General features: G+C 41.1%; 1 protein-coding gene across 1 annotated transcript; it reads left to right on the top strand.

Moving 5' to 3' along the window:
- The first annotated feature begins 1,137 nt into the window (after window positions 1–1,137).
- Rab32 (RAB32, member RAS oncogene family) lies at window positions 1,138–16,130 on the top strand. The gene is made up of 3 exons (XM_057762332.1): window positions 1,138–1,529; window positions 10,231–10,508; window positions 14,517–16,130. The coding sequence occupies exons 1-3, from the start codon at window positions 1,286–1,288 to the stop codon at window positions 14,664–14,666; spliced, it is 672 nt and encodes a 223-aa protein (XP_057618315.1). The 5' UTR covers window positions 1,138–1,285; the 3' UTR covers window positions 14,667–16,130.
- The last annotated feature ends 937 nt before the right edge of the window (window positions 16,131–17,067 follow it).

Genomic DNA, 17,067 nt, shown 5'->3' with positions numbered 1-17,067 from the left:
AACAAGCTTTAGGGTGGGATGAGGTAGGGGACGAAGCTAATCCCTTTACTAGGGAAACATCTGGCATCTAATAATACGTAGTAGAGTGTAACACTTTTCTTTCCAAGTCAGGCCTGTTTCATTTAGAATGTGTCCTCTGGTTTCATCCATTTTGCTACATCTATTTTAAGACTGAATTATATTCCACTGTGTATATACACAAACATATAAATAAACATATATCTACAAACATATAAATTTATATATATATATGTATAAATGTATGTGTATTTACTCAATATAACTTCAACTCTTCTGCTCATGAACACTTCCGTTCTTTCCAAGTCTTGGCTACCGCGAATAACACTATAATGATTTCAGGTATGTGTTTACCTCCAGGGCGGACCTGATTTCATTTCTTCAGAGTATATCCTCAAAGGACATATTTCTGGGTCACGGGCTGGCACTGAGCTTAGCAACTATATTGGAAATCACCCCAAAGCTAGAGCCAAAACAGACAAATGGAAGTTCATTAAACAGAGAAGTCTCTGGACAGCAAAGCACAACAAAGAAAGAATTGTACAGACTGGGTGGAAATACATCTAAGCCGCACATCTGAAGCAATGCTCAAAAGCAAAAACACAAAAACAAAACCAGAACACTCAAACACCCAAATATGAAATGGGCAAGATGATATGAATGGATATTTTCCTAAAGAGAACATACAAATGGCCAACATGTGTATGAAAGAGGAACTTCACATCCCTAACCATCAGGGAAATGTCAATCAAACCCTCATGCAGCAATCACCTCACACTTATAGAACAGCTATTACCAAAACAGAGAGAGACAATAAGTGTTGACTAAGGTGTGGAGAAAGGGGAATGCTCGCACACCATTGCTGACCATGTGAATTGCAGTCATTATGGAAAGCAGAGTGCAGTTTCCTCATACATGAAAACTAGATTTATCAAATGACCAAGCCTTAGTCCTTTGAAAGGTTGAGTCACCTGCCTTTTATTTTCCAATTACTGGAAGTCAAAGGCATGGGACTCAGGGCCAACACTGGCCTCCCAGGTCCCCATGCGGTTTGCAGCCAGCAGGAGGCGCCATGGACCACGACGGGTTCCGCGGGAAGAGGAAGTGCCCAGACCAGCTCACCCAGCGCAGAGTGCACCGAGACTCTCCTGGCCGGCTGTGCGCGGTCGGTTCCGGGTCTGGTGACTCCCGTGACAAGGGTCTCCGGGTGCGCAGAGGGAAGATCTGTCCTGACAGTCTGGTGGAAGATTCCACGGCCTCGGTGCCCATGGCGGGCGAGGGCTTGGGGCACCCGGAGACGACGGCCACCACGGCGCCCGAGACCCACGAGCACCTCTTTAAGGTGCTGGTCATCGGCGAACTCGGCGTGGGTAAGACCAGCATCATTAAGCGCTATGTGCACCAGCTCTTCTCCCAGAACTACCGGGCCACCATCGGGGTGGACTTCGCCCTCAAAGTCCTCAACTGGGACAGCAGGACGCTCGTACGCTTGCAGCTGTGGGACATCGCGGGTAAGCGGGCGGCGTCCCAGAGCCACCAGACTTTCGCTCTTCTCTGCCTTCTGGTTCCTCTCTTTTCTTTTCTCTGCCTGAACTCCCTGTGGTGCGCTTTTAGATGTGAACGAATGGACCGGGAAGATAAGTCGGCTTTGGGAGGCCATTCCCCTCTCCTACTGAAGTTCTGGGTGACTGAAGGACTTACGTGGAGTTCCACTACAGTGGTTCTTTCGACCCATTCACGTGGGATCATCTAGGACCATCGGAAAACACATTTACAGTATAAAAATTACAGTTATGAAGTGGTAACGAAAATAATTTCATGGTTGGGAGTCACCACAACTCGAGGAACTGTATTAAAGGGTCGCAGCATTAGGAAAATTGAGGATCACTGCGTTGGTAGTGCAGTCCAAACCAACACAACTCGGTTATTTTCGACCAAGTTCCTCCAACATCTGTCTTGGGTCGGTACCCCGCTGATGTAAGGGTTTTCTCTCTCCTTAAGCCAAGAAATTTTACCTCTGAGTAATAACAGACATGTTTATAATTTACTAAGAGGGGGTTGGAGCTATGGGTGAGAAAATCTTGGAGCCCAGCCAAACCTTTGTGAAGGGAAACACTCCATTCCTGAAATGTTCTCACTTGGGAGGCCCGGTGACCCTGAGGAAAGGCTGGGAAAGTTCTGAAACTTTCCCGCTGCACGTCCCTCCCTAAGCCAGTTCTCCTGCCTTCCATTGGGCAATTCCCCATCCCACAAACACTGAACTGTTTCTTTTTGCTTTCAATTGTTGCTCTGGAACGTAAGAGCCATTGTCTTTAAGAGACCACTTGTGACCCTTCCGTGGGTTCTCATTGGTGTGGTAGGTGCCATCTGGGCATCGAACAAAAGGGGACTTTCTGTGAAGTTTAATGAAAATGGTAGCAAAGGTTACCCTGTTCAATCATTGCGTGTTCAGAAGCTCTGTCTGCCAGGAAGCAGTTGAATGGGAGCTTGTTTAACTGGAGAACGCCTTACCGAGTGCCAGCTCTGAAGTCTTTGGAGGCTGTGGTTACACAGCTGGGTAGCAGAGTGAAAGGATGCCTGGCTTCTGTCTGCCAGGTAGTATGTTCTGCTTCCAACCACTCCATATAAAGCGTTGAAAGACTGCAAACTTTAGGCTGATTTCCTTAGGAGCAGAGTCAAACTTAGACAAGAAGATACATTTATGTACATCGATACCAATCTCTCAGAAAGTTTTTTGGTCTTGGGCTCAACTTGGTTATAAAAAAAAAAAAAAAAAAGGCTAAAGAATCTATTTGAAGTGCCGCCCATCCTTTAAAGCCAAAGGATTTGAAATACTTTCTGCTATGGTCCAGAACACCGAAGAACATTCTTGTTGCTTGTTGTGACTTCTCACATCCTGACGGTCGCCTTACCCTGTCCAGTGCAGCTTTTTCACAGAGATGGTTTGAAACCAGTTAGAATGACAATTTATTTTCTTTTATTATGTGTAACTCACGATGACAATAAGTATTAAATTACATCTGGAGATTTGATAAAACAAAAGCAGCAAGTAGTTCTGGGTTCCCTTAGTTCCAACACTTGGGAGGAAGAGGCAGGCAGATCTGTGAGTTTGTTGCCAGACAGATCTACAGAGTGAGTTTCAGGATAGCCAGGGCTACACAGAGAAACCCTGTGAGGAAAAATAAATAAATAAGAATCTTTTCTATCTGTACATCACCTCTCCTCTTTGCATGGCCCCCTCATTTTCTCTTTCCCTCTATGCAGCCCAAGCTGGCCTCCGTGTGGATCCCTCTTCCTCAGTTTCCCTACTGTTGGAACTACAAGAACTTGCCAAGATACCCAGTTTCATCCTTCTTGAACTGACACCATAGCCAGGAGGGAGGCATGGTCCATCCATCTGCCATAATGATGCCATCCTTGCACTCTTGCCAAAATCTGAAACTTGAGCTTCTCTGGGAAAAAAAAAAAAAAAAAAGAAACATTTTATAATCTCAAAAGGGATCTCTGATGTTAGCTGCTGCTTTTCAGCAGGAACTCTTGTAGCGTTCAGCAAATACATAACTCCAAATAAGAACTAGAGAGGTGTTAGTGTTTTTAGTTGGGGGTCTGCTGCTGAAACATCATGACCAAGATGAATGTTGGGGAGGAAAGAGTTTATTTAATACACTTCTACATCACTATTTATCACTGAAGGAAGTCAGGACAAGAACTCAAACCGGGCAGCAACCTGGAAGCAGGAGTTGATGCAGAAGTCGAGCTACTGCCTGGCTTGTTCCTCATGGTCTGCTCAGCCTGCTTTCTTTTAAAACCCAGGAACACCAGCCCAGGGTTGGCACTACCCTCAATGGTAGGGGCCCTCCCTCATCAATCACTAATTAAGAAAATACCTTACAGCCAGAGTTTAAGGAGGCATGTTCTTAATTGAGGTTCTTTCTTTCAGATAACTCTAGTTTGTGTGCTCAGTTGATATGAGCTGAGCCAGCACATGGGGTCACTAGACAGTGTTAGGCTTTTCTCATAGAGTCAGAGTTTGGGAAATGCTGTCTTAATATGCAGATAGCAAGAGACACAAATAGCTTGGATTTGGCCTGGAATTTGCAGAACTACGGCCTTAACTGCGCTGGATTTGAGCACTTGAGTTACTAGTGAATTCTGCTTAGCTCATGGCATCTGAATAAGAGAAAAGTTGTATAATAAACACCATGCCAAAACACTTCCCCAAGGCTAAGCATATGCCATGCATGATTACAACGCTGACTCATACTGAATTCTGAAAGAATAAAAGTATTTATCCCCTGAATTGCAAAACATAAGGAGGAGCCAGCCACATGACATGACGCAACTGCTGGTTCCTTTTCAATACTGTCGTTCTGGAGGCCGTGGAGGCGAACAGAGGCATAACAGTAATGTCATCTGTCAGAAGAGGTTTGAGAAGGGTAATAGGCAAGAATTATTGATTGCTTTCTGTAAAGGTAGCCAAACAGGTTCATGTAAACCCTTCAAATTAAGGACCACAGTAACTTGCTGGTACAGGCCTCAATAATGTGTTTCTCATTGCACTGAAGAATCCTAAATTAGAGCATGTACCTCGTAATGTAGACTCATAACAATTATCATTGCTTCCTACCTTTGTTCCACGAGTCATCATGCTTCCTTACTTATGAAGTTTAGTATCCAGAGAAGGTCAGTTTTGATTGGCTCCAGCTTTTTAAAGTGAATTTTTAAAAGATTTTCTAAACTATGGCCATTCTGCTTGTGATAAACTGTTTCATTGGTCCATACCCTAAAAAAAAATCAAAACAATAATTTTAGATATTTGCCTGGTATCTGATAAACAATCACTGAGGAAGTCTGTGGTCATTGTGGTCCAAGAATGAAGTATTATTTTCAAATACATCCTTGGAGAAATTGTATCCGTCGTATAGATGTTATACTGACCATTTGCTTTCTATAAGCTTTCCAGATAGAGTTTTCTGTTATTGTGTAAACCTGGGAGACTTCTGAATGGAGATATCAGAGATCAAAGAAGCATGGTTTAGACTTAATCCAAGTGTTCTCCTTCTCATCAAAAGCCTTTTCCCTTTGATCCAGCAAGCAGGCTTGGGTGACTCCTTTCTGAGACAGAAACGGAAGGAAAAAAAAGTGGGTAACAAAGATGTAGCTTTACAATTTCTATTGGTCATTTTAGCCGACAGACTGATTCTCTTCCACCCCATCCCCCCCCCCACAGTGGAGTTTATCTGTAGAATTTATGTATGTATCCTCTATCATGAACTGTGATTGCTTCTGGGGGTTATTCTGAATATGCAGGGGTTCCTGTTGTGATTATCTGGAGCCTCTCTCATCAGAACCTCAGACAGGGGCCTTAGCATCCACCGTCAGTAACATGTAAAGATTCTTTAACATCTACTGTGTAAGGAGACTAGGCTTCATCTGACGACTGTGTTCATCCAGCCTGGCTTAGCAGAAGAACTACTTTCACACATAAGTCCTGAGGACTGGTGTACAGTATCATAAAATCTTCATAGACAAAAACTGACTTGCCACTTCTCACTTATTCCAAGACTGTATTATTTGTTTCAGTGGTCCAGGAGGAAAAGGGCATGCCTACATACAAGTGCAGTTATGAGATAAAAGGCTCATGTTTCAAGCTATGCAGGGAGCTTGCTCCAAATATTATGTACAGTGAAGTTGGGGCTAACAATTAGTCATCTTTTAGACCTGCCAAATCAGAATTCGAAGCACTTGGAAGGTTGTCACCTACCAAACACTGTGGGTGATTCTGATTTATACTAAAGCTGAGAAGCATTGTTCTATCTTGGGTTCTGTTGCACCCTGGCAACACACCCACATCCCCACTACACCCTACGAGCTCACCACTTAATCCGACAGCCTGTCTGTTCAGCGTCCATGTTCCCTCGCCATCACATCTTCCACGTCCTTCACTTCCTTTCCTAGGTTCGCAGAACTTCCACCTAAGTGACCTCAGGCCACCCTCATCCTCCATGTGGCCATCCCAGGAGCCTCTGCTGGAGGCTAGTTTATAGACACAAGAGCAATTTACATACAGAGATAGGATACTTTTTGTTCTTGTTCAATAGATTTATTTAAAGGAACAGAAACAATGTCTTAATCTTTTAAAGTTGTTATGAGTTTGAACAGAAATTAGGAAGGTTTTTATTTTCTTAGACAATGATTCTCTTATAATCTATGATAGGAGATTGCCTGTTAAGAGTACTTTATCTCTGAAATGCAGCATGAGATTTAAGAATTTTATTTAGGAGACCTTCCATTTGCTAACTAGAAGCCAAACATTCCTTCTAAGTCACCTTGAGTAGTTATTGAGTAACTCATGTTTACTTTCAGTGGATGGGGAAGAGGTGAATATCTGAAAGGGGGGAAACTGAGCACCATTTTATTCTACTACTCTTGATTTTTATTATGAAATTTCTATTTTGAGTTTCAACTAATGTAACTAGAAACATTTGGATTATCAAGAGAGAGACTCAACCCAAGCAAAAGTCATGATGAAAATCCCAAAAATCAGTTTCTGTGCATTGCACTTCTTATAACCACAGAATGTGGTATTTCCTTTATTAAATCCAAAAGAAATACATTCATTATTAAGATTTTCATTTTAGGTAAGGTGATAGATTTTGTGTATTTTTTTTTATTTAGCCTAATAGGAATATTTATTCCTGGGAAAATGCTAGTTTTGCTGTTTGATCCTCCTCCGTGTCATTAATGGGTAGTATCCCAAATAGCAAGATAAATATTTTAATCTTTTCCCAATTTGCATATTTTAAGATTTTTCGCATTTGCATATGTAGGAGCTTGTGTGATATCTTTGGAACCTGCATCAACTCTCTCTGCCTCTGCACTTACCCTTCTCATCCTCCATGGTTGCCAAAATCTCAAGTTATAATCAACATGCCTTCCTTCTGAGGCAGTAGCACATTGTTGAAGAGACAAAAAACATTTTGAGAGTCATTGAAAATATGCTGTCAGTATGTCAGCAGCATTGGAGATAACAAAGGCTAACCCTAGTATCAGTGACTGGTGCACTCTGCAATAGGGGATCTTCCCTCCGCTTCTGTAGTAAGCAGGAGGTGACTGGGAGTGTGGAGCAGGAGGGGGACACTGTAGCACTGTACTGTGCTTAAGAATATCACTCTTAGCTACTGTTTCTAACAAGAATCTCTTCCGCCACACCAGACACAATCAGAAATTTATCTGTTCCAGCAAATATTGGATAGATCGGATGGCACAGTAGTGTGATTAACCCAGAGAATCTGAGTCTCTCCTTGGGACTCCATTCTCTCATGAATAAAATAAGAGAGATGGACTAAGTGGACACTTGCACCTGTCTCCTCCCTTCCACCAGCAATGTCTCTTTTAGACTTGGCTGTTGCCCAAGGTTGCCCCTGAACTAATATGAACTTGTTCAGCATACCCCTGGGTTTCAATCAATTTTCCTACCAGTGCAAGTTTTAACTCTGAACATGCACATTCTACAGGAAGCCAAACCTCCTCAGGCCCCCAAACTACTGAGGAGAGGCTTCCTCCCTTACCCACCTGTACCATATGCAAAGACTCCATCAGGTCCTGAGCCAGGCCCTGCAGCCTGGGCAAGGATTGTCTGCCTTCTGGTAAAATGTGTTCTACTGTTTCCATGACTTTGTTAACTGACTGTTTTCTCTTCCTGCTTGAAAGTCCTCTTCCCAACTTACTCTGGATACAAATCTTCACTGGGTAAGTCATTGACACTTGGTCCCCAGTCAGTTTCTTCCCTTTTTATTTGCTTAATTGTATAACTGACACCTTTTTCACATAGCATACAGAGGTTTTTGTTTTGGGTTTGTTTTTGTTTTTGTTTTGTTTGTTTGTTTGTTTTTTAGTACAGTTTCTGATGTGAGGCTTGTAAGGGAAAATTTCCTTCTAGTCTTGACATCTCAGAGACTCTGTCTGACATTTCTAGGCCAACATATCTTCCCCAAAAATTCCTTATCATGGGCATTTCTGGTTTTGGATGAGTTATCAGAAAGGGCAGATGAGTTCATCTTTTAATACCACAGTTATGATTAACAGAAAAATTATCTGGGATTTTCAGGAGCTTGACTTTAAAAAAGCAAGAGGGATGAAAGCCTAGCAGTTCTTTGAAACACATAGTTATATAGTTATCCATCCTTTTACTAATTTGGCACCTTATCTTTTTGAAATTCAAAGATGGTCAAACTGAGAACTATGTAATTATCCTACAGTGTTAATCTTCCCATATTTTTTAACCTAAGGCTATCTTTGTCTTAGTGGGGCTACAGCCCCTTTGGGTTCTATAATTCAAGTTAGTAACAGTGGATTCCTAAAGCCTCACTAGTAGAAAATGAAATCCGAACAACTTCAATGCATCTGTCTAGTCATTTTTGAAGACTTGGTGACTTTACCCTTACCTGTTACAATATCTTGGGTGAATGTATTGGTGTCACTGTTCAATGCACATTTATAGAGAGAGGTACAAGGCTAAGATGCCATAAATGTCACCATTTATGATTGAATGAGCTACACAGACAAGCTAAAATTAGATTTATCTTACCAATAAAATGTGAACATGACAGGTCCCAACAGATGACCATTCATTGTAAAGAAATCCAGATGTTTCAACATATGAAGAAGAGTCACGAGCCACAGCAATATTTAAAATATGATGATATGATAGAATTTGGAGGAGGAAGGGTATTTGCGGTCTGGGGTAGCTTTGTGTTTGTTTGAATAAACGGTAACAAAGATGTAGATGGAGCTTGTTTCTTGATGTGTGCTGTAACTATGCCTTTGTCTTAGATCAAGGTGATAATCTTAAATTCTCATTGCTTGCCACTCATTCTCTTTCTGAATCTAGTCAGCAATTTGACACCTTAAATATATGTGCCTAAGAACTCAAGGCAACCATAAGGTAATCCAGAATCTTAAGCCCGTAGGCGTGAAGGAGTCAGAAGGCTGTCTCCTTTGGTGAGTGTCACTGTGATCCAGACCATGAATGTTTTTGTCCCTCTCTTCATCTGTCAGATAAAGATTGGTGGCCTTGTTATAGGAAAGATATGTTTGGCAGCACATAGCAACAGCATGCTTTTCAGGCCTGTCTGGATGTGCAGACAGTACTATATTGAGTAGCAGAATTAGTTGAGCTGATAACAGAAGCTCAGTTCTTTTCAAAGGATTATATCTGAAGAGCTATGCATCGAACCTTCTCACAATCATACAGCCAGCTGTATTTGGAAAGCATGAGTTTTCCAGTGACTGCTTCTAAGAGGGGAACAATTTGAGTACTGTGTCAAAAACAGGTAGATATGTGTTGGAGGGAAACTGCTTGTTCCTTTCCTGGCCTCCTGGAACCAAAACAATCACACAGAAATTATTAATTAAATCACTGCTTAGCCCGTTAACTCTAGTTCCTTATTGGATAACTCTTATATCTTAATTTAAGCCATCTCCATTAATCTGTGTATTGACACATGGCAGTGGCTTACCAGGTGAAGTTCTGGCATCTGTGCCCAGCAGGGCTACATGGCTTTTCTCTTACTCCTCTCTTCTTTCTCCCAGCATTCAGTTTAGTTTTCTCAGCCTACATAAGTTCTGCCCTATCACAGGCTCAAGACAGTTAATGGTAATCACAGCATACAGAGGGGAATCCCACATCAGATATGGGTTTGAGATATAAAGGGAAGGTGAACTGAGATCACAAGCTGTCTTCTTGCCTGTCTAGTCCCTATGTTTTTTTTTTTATTTTGCAAAACTTGCTTTTTTTTTTTTTTTTTTTTTTGTCCCTATGTTTTTGACTGGCCTTTTACTACCTCACCTGTCTGCATTCTGTAAACTTCAGCATAGTCTATTTTTGTCTCTTCTTCCACTTCTACCTTTCTGTCGCCCCCCCCCCCACCTCTCTCTTCTTAGACTAATGGGAGAGAAAGCAAAACCGGCTATCTGTGCAGCCTGAACTACTGGAATCCTGAAGTGTATGGTAAATATGTTCTACAAAGGACTAACTCTTATCAAGCAAATTGTCAGCCACTTTTGTTAAGTTCATGTCCTGTCTGAATGTCCTTAATCCCAGTGATGCTTATTTCTTAGAATAGTTTTTTGATCTTTGAGCATATAACTGCCACTAACTATGACCCTCACAGTTATGAACAATTAACCTCCTTTTGTATTCATTTCCAGGGCAAGAACGGTTTGGCAACATGACCCGAGTTTACTACAAGGAAGCTCTTGGAGCGTTTGTCGTCTTTGATCTCTCAAGAAGTTCCACATTTGAGGCAGTCTTAAAATGGAAAAGTGATCTGGATAGTAAAGTCCACCTTCCCAATGGCAGCCCCATCCCTGCTGTCCTCCTAGCTAACAAGTGTGACCAGAAGAAGGAGGGCAGCCAAAGTCCTTCCCAGATGGACCAGTTCTGTAAAGACCATGGCTTCACTGGATGGTTTGAAACTTCTGCCAAGGTGAGATGGCTTTCCTGACAGATCTGTTTCTGACACCCTTGTCAGACTAGGCTGGGACATGAAGTGTGTAGATAGATTTCTGCAGAGTCTTGTAAGCACAGAATCAGAAAAGCATAGTATGGATATGTGACACCCTCCCTCTCGGAAGCAGAAGTGCTTTCAAAGTTAGCTTGCCGGGCTGTGAATAGGCCAGCAGAACTGTCATTCAGGGTAAAAATCGCATGACATTTTCTGTGAGTTTACATTCTTAACCAAGGTGTTTCTCTCCTGCTACTGGAGTAAATGGGAAATAAGGTGTTTTGTCAAAGACAAACACTTTATGACTTTTGAAAAAGGCAAAGAACATGAGAAAATCTCTTTAGAAGATGAAGGTCATATGGACAACTCCTACTGAATAGTCACTAGCAGGTTGGATTGACTCTAAGAGCTTTAAGCAAGAGCAAAATTTACTATGTGCCTTTTCCTAAATAGTTGAGTGGATTGTTTTCTCCTACTATTGGAAACTGCGTTTTATTTTTCCTTTCTAAAAACAACTAAAATAAATTTTGAAAAGCTTAACCATGGGGCAACTAGAAAACCAAAGTTAAAAAAAAATCACAGGTACATTCACTATACTGGAGAGTTGTAGTCCCTGGCATTGTTAAATAAGACAACTCAATAACCATCAGACTCTCATAAAAAATAATAGCCTTTTTGAGAAATTCTATTATTAGCATTTACTCCTTAATTTACATACTTGTTATACTGTCCCAGCTTATAATATGTGTGCTATATATGTATGCATCTGTGTGTGTGTCCACACCGTTTTTCCTCCAAATAGTCTTTCTGAGTGATGGCTTCCAGGATTCCTGTCAGGTTGCTTTCAACTCTACTAGGCTCTTACCCTCAAGGTGGGAGATTATTCAGTGTCAGTTCTCATCAGAATTACGAAAGCAAATGATGAACGATCACATCACAGAGCAGCCTCTGAGCACTGAGTGATGCTAGAATCGCTGGCAGGAAAGTCCCTGGAGGCAGAACTGAGTGGTCCCAGCCATACACTGTTTTGATAAATACGGCATCTTATGTTGCCCTTGGTTTCGTGAAAAGATAGTTGCGGTGGAAGAAAGATGGGGCCCAGGGGTCCTGCAGGAGTTCTTTAGCCTGGCAGGAAGGAGGAAATCACAGAAGGAAAGGCATTTCAGAGACTGAATTTTCCAGGACTGTGCCCCTCTCTGCCCCGTATACATGCTGAACAATTTGCTTTAACTTCCCACTGAAGAGTAGTATGTGTACAACTACATATATATGTTGAGGAATTTCCTATAATGCATGTAAAATTCTATGTAGGATTCAGTTGATCTTCCAGCTAAAATATTATAACTTTATGCAAAAATCTGCCTATAAGATTCATAAATCATTGTCATATGATCTATAATTTGAGACTGTATAAGTAATTGGCTTTATTGTATTTTAGACAAGATATTATATAGAAGAGGGAGAGAAGCATATTATTTATAAATAAATGTTCTCATATAGTTCAATGTTTCCCTCAAATATGCGAGGAAGAACTTCCACCTGATCTCCTGTGTGGCAATTCAGGAGTCTTCTAGAGTCTAGAATCTAAAAAATTACTATGAAGTTTTACTTTAAAGGTTTGGAAAATTATATCAAGGCTTTAAGTATTATGTATTACTAATAGATGTACTTCTGGGTGTTGACAACTAACTTTATGTCTGGATTTGGCTTGAATTTTAGTGCTGTGGTTTTAATAGATACATATAGTCAGAAGGTAGTTTTGAGCTCACAAATTTAATCTTTTCTCCTTTATGGCACATAATGGATTTTGATACTGAACTTTCCAACCCATTTCACTACAAGATGGGATTTATGTTCCCACTCAGCTTTGAGTAACCACTGCTAGAGACCTGTGTCAGAAGGAGAATATAGCCAGAGGTTCATATAATTGAATACAGATCCATTTGACGGAGCTGTTTGGTGAGGCTTAGGAGGTGTAGAGGAAATATATCACCAGGAACTAGCCCTGTGTTTTCAAATTCTCATATCATTCCCAGTTTTCTCTCTCTGCTTCCTGCTTATGGTTTAAGGTATGATCTCTTAGTCTCAACCAGTTGCTCCAGTCACCATGCCTGCCTGCTTGTTGCCAAGCTTGCCCTGCCCAGTGATGGTGACAGCACCTCTGGGCTCCATCTTTCTTCCACCACAACTATCTATCTGTTCACAAAACTAAGGAGAACATATGATGTCGTATTTATCAAAACGGTGTATGGCTGGTACCATGCACTCCTGCCTCCAGGACTTTCCTTTGCCAACGACTCTATCATCATTCAACAGATGGTTGCCCTGTGATGCAGTTCCTCATCACTTGCTTTCATCATTCTGATGAGAACTTACATTGAGTAATCTCCCACCTATGAACCCAAATAAATCCTTCCCTCCATACGTTTCCTGAGTCATGGTGTTGTATCACAGCAACAGCAACAACAAAATAACTAATGAAGAATGGGAATGGCAAGAACTGAATGACACGTTTGGAAATTCAAAGATCATTTTTGTGTTAAAGTTATCTTGGGAGTAAAGATCTCAAACCAGTCCATACTGTAAAAGCATCCTAAATAAACAATATCACTCCCAAATGAACAGGCCTGCCATCTGAAGAAGTTTGTGCAAATAAGGGGGTAGGCAATTTCATAATGTTGGATTTGGTTGGAGACATTAATGTAAATTGTTTCCTATTTATAAATCTATGTGTGTATTTATATGTGTGCATTTCTTTTCATGAATATTTATAAATATATTTAAAAAGATGTAGGTGAGTTGTGTATGTGTGTGTGTATGTGTGTATACACACAAGTGTTAAATAGCTCTCTCAGCCAAAGGGCTGGAGGCAATAATATCATATAAAAAAATGAACTCTCCTAATCTGACTTGTGAATACAATTTTTTAAATAAATAGATGGAGATTCCAGGAGAAAGACATGATTCCATGACTGATGGGAATAGAAAGTGCAGATAAGCTTGAGATAATCTGTGTTGCCAGCAAGTAAGAAGGCACTCACAAAACAGTGTGGACATCTCACTAAGAACACAGGCCTTGCTATTAGAAGTTACAGAACTATACACCAATCACTAAATAAAGAATTTTTGCAACGGAATTAATGGCTAAAATTGATAGCATGATGAGCACAAACAAACGATAAATACATTTTTCCTCACGGTAGAGTCCTGACTAGTAAATATAGAAAGGTCTGGTGCAAACAAAATGACAGCTTCCAATGCTGCAGTGACAACTGCTTTAGAAGAGAATTAAAAGATGCTAAAGTTAGCGAGGAAAGGTATGAAAGAAACAGGCTGTCTACTTATTTATATGCACTAGGTCCGAAGGTGGGGTTGCAACTTTCAACAGGAAGCCGGGCAGCAACGACCTTAATCCACGTGTCTCTTTCACTCTGAGGACACGTGATCCCATCTACTTCCCATCAAGAATGCGAAACTTTAAAGTTAATCGAAAGGAAATCTTAGAAAGAGCCAGACCGAGGGCGATTCTGTGGCCAGTGTTCTCCAAGATGTCACTTGAGATTACAGAAGTGGTGTAACCATTAAACCTTTCCTGTGTTTCCGTAAATAGCCTCCCACTAGTGCTGGGGCAATAACACTGATCAACTCAGTGAATCACACAAAAAGAAACATGAAAACAGGAGAAAGACTTTTAGGGAAGACGCCGTTCTGGGAAAGAAGGAAAGAAAAGAGAGATTAATGGAAATGGAAATAACTGAAATTCATTCTATACATGTATGAAATTTTCAAAGAATAAATAGCAAATTAATTAACCAAATGCCTTGAACTCTTAGTGTAACAGATACTAACTAGCGTTGGAGAAGAGGTTACCCAGTATGCTGGTGTGCCTAGCGCCCTCTGGATGTCTCCCTAGTCTCCTTACCGCACTCAATATTTACTTCCGAGGTCAAGGCTGGCACTGATCCTCTACATTCTGTTCTCCTATTACAGGATAATATAAACATCGACGAGGCCACCCGGTTCCTGGTGGAAAAGATCCTTGCGAACCAGCAAAGCTTCCCTAGGGAAGAAAACGACATGGACAAAATTAAACTAACCGATGAGCCCCTCCCAACGAAGGCCAGGTCCCAGTGCTGCTGATGTGTCTCCATGTCCTCCGCGCGCTCTCGTTGGTCCTACGTGCATCTGAAGATGTCCAGGAGCCATTGGCCTGTGAATCTCCCCTCAGGCATGCTTTATCATTCAGCTGCTCAGGAACCGAGCCTGCGAAGCTGGAGATGCGCAGAGAACTGTTCCCACTAGAGGCCCGGTGACTTACCAAATGAACCCTAGGCTCTTTTTGTACTGTCAAATGCAGAGTAATGTTTACAGCCTTGGAAACATTTTTGTACAGCAAGTTCAAGTGTTAGCTTTTAGTGTAAGAACTGGAATAGCAGAAAAACGTTCCCACAACCTTCCTGACATTCTGAGCGTCTTTGTTCCTGTATTCATCCCCACCTAACCATGATTTTTTTTTCTCATAGACTGTTACCTACAGACTTGAAGGTCCCATGCAACTATTTCCTAGTCAAAACATTGGGCAGGGAACGGTACTTTGCACTTCCTGTAAAATTTTGTCCTCAAATACCGTGAGTCTAAGCTGAGCTAGGCGGTAGTGGTGCACGCCTTAATCCCAGCACTCGGGAGACATAGGAAGGCTGATGTCTTTGAGTTCTAGGTCAACCTGATCTACAAAGCAAGTTCTAGGACAGCTAAGACTGTTACACAGAGAAAACCTGTCTCAAAAAAAACGAACAAATAAGCAAAAACAAACAAAATGTGTTTCTAGAGCTGATAGCTGGGGTATAATAGAGTTTGTTCTGAAACATCTTAAGATTCCCTTCCTTAATTAATCGAAAGTACTGAGCTGGGGCTGTAGCTCAATGATAGAGTGCCTGTCTAGAATGCTATAGACCCTAGGTCTGCAGTACTGGGCGGGCTGGAAGGCCCTTGCATCTTACCTGTATTATGGGTGTCTCCCTCTGAATCCTCTCCTGGCGTAAACTATAAATGAACATTCCTTCTCTCCCCTCTATTCCATTTATAGCCTGGAGCTATTGAAGGCACAGCAATACTAAGTGGAACTTGTCTTTCTAGATTTGTCAGGGTAAAGGTCAGGGGGGAAATTTTTTCCCCAAAGCTTATGCAATTATATCCAAGTTTCTAGAGTATGAAACCTGAAAGAAAATAAACCATGTATCATTTTGTCTATGGTTTCGGACACTGATTATATAATGCCTAGGACACTTTTGGAAGATGTACAATGTTTGCGTTGCACTTAACTCAGAGAAAGGAAAGAATAAATACTTTAACCTAAGCCTGTGTGTTGAATGAATGTAGTTCTAGGCATGTACTTTCTGGTTTAGAAGATGTTGTGTTTAACTGGAGTTAATCTGTAATACTAGCATGCGGGAGACAGAGGCAAATGGTTATAATTTCAAGGCATATATTAACTACCCAGCAAGCTCAAGGACAGCCTGGGCTACACAAGAGCCTTTCTCCAAAAAGAATAAAATTTCTTTAAAAAAAAATGTTTTCTGTTGAATTTTTTAGATTTAGTTACCTTATTTTATGTGTGTGCTTTGGCTGCATTTGTTTGTATGTGTACTGTCTCTGTGTGTGTGTGTGTGTGTACGCACGCGCACGCGCTCGCACGCACGCGCGCGCACACACACACACACATGCACCTAGTATTTATGGGGGTTAGAAAAGGACATTGGATTCCTTGGAATGGAGCTATGGATGGTTGTGAACCACCATATTGATGATGGGAGCCCAACCCACATCCTCTGCAAGAGGAAGAATTGCTTTTAATCCCTGAGAACCTTGATTTTTAATTTTAAGGGGCTTTTCACATTATGCAAAAAAAAAAATCAGCTTCTTTAAAGAAATTTAAGAGCTTTAGTGTCATAGCCTAAAGCTAAAACAATGAAATACTGAACATATTTGTCTCTTGAACCATGTGAACCTGCAGCCTAGTATTCTGAGAACAAGAAAACCATAGAAATGCTATTGTTCTGTCCTCTGTGTCCTGAGAATAAAGGAGGAACAGGCTTTCTTTTCACCAAACTTAAGCCTGACCTAAGTGTGGCTAGATGCTATATGTTCATGGAAAGAAAGCATGTTAACCCTTTGGACATGTATTCGTAGATCCAAGTTTTCTGGAACAGGGTACCAGGGCTTGATTGATGTGTATAATATAATCCCTATGATTTGTCATGCATTAAATCTCACTTTCTAAGAAATGCATATCACCCTCATGTAAAATAAAGCTTTATAATGTCTCTGATACTCCTCAGCCTGTGAAGAATGTATGAGGTATTGCTATCGAACCCCAAATGTAGAAACATCAAGTCAATACTAAACTACCGAAAGTGACAACAATCACTTGAAAGTTTTTACATGTGACATGATTTTAATTTTGATAAGAAATCTGCCACATTTAAGTCCATTACCAGTGATCTTAAAATGAGAAGTGTTATATTCCATTTGCTCAACTTCA

Source organism: Chionomys nivalis, chromosome 2 (genome assembly GCF_950005125.1).
Source record: "Chionomys nivalis chromosome 2, mChiNiv1.1, whole genome shotgun sequence".
In the NCBI taxonomy this organism is placed as follows: Eukaryota; Metazoa; Chordata; class Mammalia; order Rodentia; family Cricetidae; genus Chionomys; species Chionomys nivalis.
This window is presented reverse-complemented; position numbering and strand designations above follow the sequence as displayed.